This window comes from Myotis myotis, unplaced genomic scaffold (genome assembly GCF_014108235.1).
Source record: "Myotis myotis isolate mMyoMyo1 unplaced genomic scaffold, mMyoMyo1.p scaffold_m19_p_10, whole genome shotgun sequence".
Classification (NCBI taxonomy): Eukaryota; Metazoa; Chordata; class Mammalia; order Chiroptera; family Vespertilionidae; genus Myotis; species Myotis myotis.
Window position 1 is genome coordinate 78,912,075 of NW_023416314.1, and position 6,627 is coordinate 78,918,701.

A 6,627-nucleotide genomic window follows, 5' to 3' on the forward strand; every position below is an offset into this window, starting at 1 on the left:
TTCTCCTCCTAGAACATTAGCTTCAGGGGAGCAGGGATCACGTCTGCCTGTGTCCCCAGCGCCTGCAGCAGGCCAAGTACACTGCGGGTGCTCAATAAACAGCATCGAGAGTACTGTCGGGTCCCTCCCAGTCCCAGGCCCTCAGAATCAGGTAAAATCTCCCAAAGCCAGGAGCTGGGGTCTCCCCCAGGGTCAGCCCAGGTTGCAGACTGGCCCGTCTTCAGGGACAAGGGTACAGGGAGTACAACTATGAGCAGCAGCAAGTTTTATTGCGACCAGAATCCTTGGTCATGTGGGAGGGGATGGGGTAGATGGGTATTCAGTCATTGACACCATGCTTCCCGTCCGGGACATGGCACCAAAGGTCTGTGCCCTGCCTCCTCCCTGCCCCCAATCAGGGCATCCGAGGGCGCTGAGGCAGAAGGGAGGTGAAAGGGGAGTCCATTGTTGCAGAGCCTTCACCCAAGAGGTCGGAGGGAAGGAGGAGCAGTTGGGGGTGGGGGCCCTCTGGGCTGAGTTCTGCACGTGTCCTCGTGGGTTCATGGGAAAGCAATGAGATGCACTCTGCCCATGGGGAGAGGGTGGGAGGGAGGCAAACAAAGGCTCAAAGTGAGACATCTCTGGCCAGTGACCACCCAAGCAGGACTTGGGATCCCGACTTGTAGGCCAGGGCCATGCCCCCCGCTTCCGGCATTCACCCCAGCCTCGGCTTCCAGCCTGGCTCGCCTCGGTCCTACGTGGGGATCCGCATGTGGTCCAGGTCCTGGTCCATGATCTGGAGCACGTCGTCCAGGATGGACGGCCCCAGGTCCACGTGCAGGGAGAGCAGGGAGCTGGCGTGGGACAGGAAGGGCTCCTCGGCCCCTGACTCAGGAGTCAGACCATTTTGGGCTGAGCCAGCCTCTGGAATTCTCCACATGTCCACACTCCCTGCCTCCTGCGGGGAGGGCTGTGGGGAGTGCTGCGGGGTCTCCAGGTGCAGGCGCGGGGGTTTGGGTGGGGCCTGGGTGGTGGGCAGGGTGAGGGCCTGGGGCCCTCCGATGACTGGGAGGGAGATGGCGTTCTTGAGCAGGGGGGACGGCCCTTCGGGGAGCTCCTGCCCACACAGGGTGGCGGGCGTGAACGGGAAGGGGAGGTTAAAGGTGCCATCCTCCTCAGGTCCCTCGACTGCCGTCCCCGGAAGGAGGTGGAACTTGCCCTGCAGGAAGGAGATGTCCCCGAACATGTCACTGCCACCGCCACTGCCGATGTGAATGGTGTGGCGGAAGTCCCCCAGCGGCGGGCTGATCATGTCTGAGGACAGCAGGTCCCGAAGTTTCTCCTTCTTGCCCTTGCGGCTGCCACGCTTCAGATAGATGGGCGCCTTGGTGGACATAGTGACTCACCGGCCAGGCCTGGCTGCCGAGGCCAGAGACCGTCCGTGCTGAGCCGACAGGCTCCTGCTGCCTCCTCTCGCCACCGGAAACACCCAGACACCAAAACCCTGCAAAGGGCCAGGAGCGGGTAGGGGCGTGGTCGCCAAGTTGGCCCAAGGACTTAGAAAAAGAAAGATGAACTGTTCCTGAAGTCAGGGGGTTGAGATAACGAAAGTCACACTCTCCCCAAAGGGTGGAGAACTAACTCCTGGAATTGGCAGCAGAAGGTGATCTTGCAGGCCGCGGTGCTCCCTGGTCTTGCCCTTGTGAGCGTCTCCCGGGTCCCGGGCTGAGGAGCTGAAAGACACACCAAGGGTACAAGTCAGGGACAGAAGGACTTCACTGCTGGGCCCCCTGTGCCAGCCCTGGGAGCCCCAGTGCAGGGGCCCTGCTGGAGGGAGCATGTGCTCAGTCACAGGCCCGCTGCACCTTAGGGCCTGGATCACCAACGCCAAGCCTCTCTCTTACAAGAGGGGAAACTGAGGCCCGGGAACCTGAATGACAGGCCCGAAGTCCCATACAAAGTCCCAGCTCTGGCCCTGGCCGGTTTTGCTCAGTGGTTAGAGTGTCGGCCCACAGACTGAAGGGTCTCAGGTTCGATTCCTGGTCAAGAGCACGTAGCAGGAAGCAACCAATTAATGTGTCTCTCTCACATCGATGTTTCTCTCTCTCCCCCTCCTCCCTCCCTTCAATTCTCTCTAAAAATCAATGGGAAAAATATCCTCGGGTGACGATTTTTTTAAAAAGTCCTGGCTCTGGCCTCTTGCCCTTGGACCCTGGCTCTGCTCATCACTGTGGCCCAGGCACTCACTGGCTATTGCACATCAATGGTGCCCCAAGAAATGGCAGGCAGGTGCCAAATTGCCTGGGGCTCTCGGAGACTGGTCTCAGGTCCCTGCCTGACAGACGACAGAGATCTTGTAACCTCTGTCTCACCCACCCAGTAGGTGTTCAGCTGGCAGAGCCATGTAACTGAGATACCCCTCCCCCTCCCCGCCCTTCATCTGGCCCAATCACATCCCACCTGGAAGTGAGGTCACCTCAGAATTTCTCTTTTCTCCTCCTCCTGGTCAGGAGTTCCTTATGGGCAGGGGCTGAGTCTCATGCAGTTTCTGTCCCACTCCCTGCCCTAGCACCTGACGGGAAGATGGATGCGGGGGACCAGTTGGGGGGGTCTCTGTTCTGTATCTGCCATTTTGCTGAGTTCTTTGCAAATACATCTCATTTAGTTATCACAACCACCCTCCTATCATCCCCATTTAAAAACTGGAGCTATGCCTTAGCCGGTTTGGCTCAGTGGATAGAGTGCCAGCCTGTGGACCAAAGGATCCTGGGTTTGATTCCGGTCAAGGGCATGTACCTTGGTTGCAGGCTCCGGCCTGGGCCCTGGTTAGGACACGTGCAAAAGGCAACCAATAGATGTGTTTCTCTCACATCGATGTTTCTCTGTCTTTCCCTCTCCCACTCTCTCTAAAAGATCAATGGAAAAATATCCCCAGGTGAGGATAAAACAAAGCAAACAAACAAACAAAAACTGGAGCTATAAGACATTGGAGGAATTCCCACAAGGCACTGCAGAGGGAGAGAAGCAACATGCAAAAATGTAATATAGAAGATTCCATTTATTGGAAGCCTTGACCAACTCCCCTCCCACTCCCCATGTACACATGTACATGTACCTACATACAATCTGCGTAGAATTGTATTCGATGTATGAACAGAGAAGAATATGGAAGGCCAGACTAGATGTCATATGTGCTACCTAGACTGGAGTGGGGGGCAGGGGTGGGATGTGAGGTCAGTGATGTGAGAGGAAAGGTGTCCTCAATAAAAATTATCTAATATTTAGCACTGTTACTATAAAATAAAATATGTAAATATGAAAGAATGGCAGTCAAAATATTGATGGTACTTCTCTAAGGTGGTAATATTTCCGGTGACTCTGCTTTGCTTGTTCATACTTTTATAAACTCAGGTCCTTTTGTTTTTTTTCCCCAAACAGCATTTGTATTTTTTTATAGTATAATTTTTTAAATTTTATTTTATTGTTTAAAGTATTACAGATACTAGTACATATGTCTCCTTTTTTTCTCCCATCGACCTTCCCCCGGCCGCCCCTACCCCCCAGCACATGCCCTCACGCCCCCCCCCCCCCCCCCCCCCGTGTCTTGTGTCCATTGGCTATGCTTATGTGCATGCATGCAAGTCCTTCGGTTGATCTCTTACCTCCCCCCCAACACTCCCCAGCCTTCCCGCTGTAATTTGACAGTCTGTTCCATGCTTCTCTTAAACTCAGGTTCTTAATAAGCTTATATTATTTATAAAATCAGAAAAATAAAGCTATTTTTAATGTGGAAAAGATAAGCACTCTCTGAAGGGGTGTCTCGCTGGGTTACCAGAAAGAGGAAGCCTCCCAAGTGCTCGCTCTGGTTCCCACGGTGAGGGAGTGGCCCTGACACGTGGACACAGATGTGGAATCAGAGCACAAAAGGCAAAGGAAGGAACGTGTCCAAGGTCATCCAGCGGGCGCCCACATGACCTCGCCGTCTCCCTCTGCCCGGCCTCGGCCCCAGCCCGGCAGAGGTTGAGCAAGTGGGACCCAGCCAGGGAGGGGCTGAGCAGCGGGGAGCCCTGCCAGCTCTGCCCCCTTATCCTGGGCAGGGCGAGGGGAGGATGAGGGGCTGGCAGGAGGAGGCAGGAAGGAGGCAGGAGGATGCAGATGTGGCAGAATCACCCCCTCAGCCCAGGCTCTCACTTAGGAAACCCCACCCCAGCACCGGACACCCAGGGTCAGTCACGCTGAGCCACAGAGACCGGACATCTTGCCCCTCCCGGAGCACCTGCAGCTTAACAGGAAACAAAGACTAAATCTCCAGTGTGGGAATTCCAGCCAAGCTTGGAAGGAGCTGGGGGGAGGAGGGGGCGGCAGTGGGTGCCTCGAGGCCTTAGAGTCCCCTCAGTCACCTCCCAGATGCCCACCATGCCAGGCCTGCGGGGGAGGGCGCATGCTGACACACATTCTATCTGTCTCCTTGGCAGGCGAGAAGTCCTGGGTGGCTTTTCCCTCCTCTTTGCTCATGGAGAGTGGGGCTGACTGGTGGGATTGCTCAGGCCTGGGCCAGCCCCCCCCCACCCATTACACAGGGGTGCCAAGACAGCCTGAGCGTTTCCACAACAAATTGGGCGTCCCCGACAGCTGTCTCACTCAGAGCCAGAGATACCGCCCAATTCCAGATGTGGGGAGAACAGGCTATCGAGGAAGGGTTGGGCCAGCATCAGCCACCCAGGGGAGAGCTGGGAACTGCAACCATCAAGCCCCAAGAATTCAAATTTGGCAACCACAAGACCCCCGGCTCCAGCAGCCCTTGCACAGCTTCCATTTTAAAGCTCCCAGACACAGCCCAGGTGGGTGTCGTTACTGCCTTTCAGAGGCAGAAGCTGAGCCTCGGAGACATTAAATAACTTTGCTGAGGGAGGGTGGGCGCTGGGACCCAGCCACTCTGGGCCTCCTTCAGAGAAAACGACCTCCCATCACAAGGAATAGTGACCACTCCCTGCCCCGACCAGGGCTGTTCTAAGAGCAGCCAGACCTTACGATCAGGAGACCCACCTAAATCCATCTCCACGTAGGATTCACTCTGATTTTGGGAAAGACACCTTTCCTCTCTGGCGCTCACCTTCCCCATCCACAAAATGGGCTGACAATAAAGCCATCACCAGCGGGCACCTGGAGACCCTACAGCTACACTGCAATTGAGAGCAGCAATGTCACCGTCAGCCAGGCCTTTTATTCGGCAAACAGCTGTGGGGCCTCCCCCAAGCACTTCTGTGATCTGGACACAGTGCTCCCGACAAGATAAAAAACCAAGGGCCCCTGGCCCCAGGCGTCCACCTCGTCTCGCCCGCCCAGCACAGCCAGCGAAGAATCCCCCTCGCAGGCCTGGGGAGGCTGGGGGTACGGGGGTGGGGGTGGGGGGGTGCCTGTCTCTCGAGATCCCGGGGCGGCGCTGGAACCCGCGGTCGCTAGGTGGCGCGCGCGCGCTCTGTCTGTGCCTCCGAGTCCCGGAGGAGTCCGGGCGCGCGCCGGGGTCTCCAGCGCGCCTCCGGCTCCGGGCGGGCGCCCCCAAGGAGCCTCCGGTTCGCGCACCAGAGGCGGATGGTCTGCGGGATCTTCTCCTCTTGGGGGCATAGGGGGGTTCTGTCTCACAATCAGACAATCACGGGGGGAAAGGGCGATCGGGACCCTGCGCGGGTCTCCCAGCTCTGGGAGGAGCCTCCCCCGTGCTTTCCGGCCTGGGCGACGTCCGAGTGTCCACTCGGCGCAGGGCCAGAGCTCGGCGTGCGGGCCCCCGCCCCTGGCTCCCGCGGGCCCCGCTCCTCAGCCCCAGCTCGGGTTCCGGCGCCGATCCCTCCCCGCCCTCTCCCGGGGCGCAGCCCAGCCCAGCCCAGCCCAGCCCGGATCCGTTTCAGGACGCTCGCGGCCGTGGCTAAAGATAGGAGGACACCTCACCATCCGCTAAAAATACGACCCCTAGCCCTGCACACAGGCTCCCAACAACATCGGGTGGGGACACGGGGCGGCAGGAAGGCGCTCCGGGGCCCCGGGGGGGCGAGGGTAGCTCAGGCGCAGGATGGAGGGCGGATCGGGGGTTCGGGTTCGGGATGCACGGCGCCCCACAGGCGGAGAGGGCTCGGGTGTGGCCGCTGGGACCGAGGCGCGGGCGGGAAACACCGTGGAGTCCGCGGCTCTGGGGAAAGAACCTGCGCGGAGGTGAGGTGGGAGCCGGGGTGACGGAGCGCCACAGGGATGGGCCTCTCGGGCGACCCCTCGGAAGCCGGTCGGGCTGCAGAAGCCCAGCGTGAACTCACCTCTAGCGCGCGGGCGGCAGCAGCTCCGGACCTGGACCCGGCGGCCGACTCGCGCTGGGAACTTGCTGTGCAGACCTGGACCCTGAAGCCCCGCCCCGGGCCCGCGGAACCAATGCCCGGGCGCCTCCCCGGACAGGCCCCGCCCACGCCCCGCCCCTCTCCTGCGGCCGCGCCCGGGAGCAGGAGCGGTCCTGGGGTCCGGTCCAGCTCCGGCGGCTGCGAGCCAGGCGGCACCGAGTGCCTGGCTGGACTCCGTGGACTCCGGCGGCGTCCGTCGGAACCTAAATGTTTCAGCTCTAGGAGGGCCGGGGGGAGGGGGCAGTTGGAAGAGTGAATTCTGCAG

At 59.4% G+C, this 6,627-nt stretch overlaps 1 protein-coding gene across 1 annotated transcript; it reads right to left on the bottom strand.

Annotated features, from left to right (window-relative positions):
• Window positions 1–242: 242 nt before the first annotated feature.
• On the bottom strand, window positions 243–6,410 carry CDC42EP2 (CDC42 effector protein 2). The gene is made up of 2 exons (XM_036326691.1): window positions 6,285–6,410; window positions 243–1,712 (listed from the first exon to the last, which is right to left on the bottom strand). The coding sequence occupies exon 2, from the start codon at window positions 1,373–1,375 to the stop codon at window positions 734–736; it is 642 nt and encodes a 213-aa protein (XP_036182584.1). The 5' UTR covers window positions 1,376–1,712; window positions 6,285–6,410; the 3' UTR covers window positions 243–733.
• Window positions 6,411–6,627: the final 217 nt, after the last annotated feature.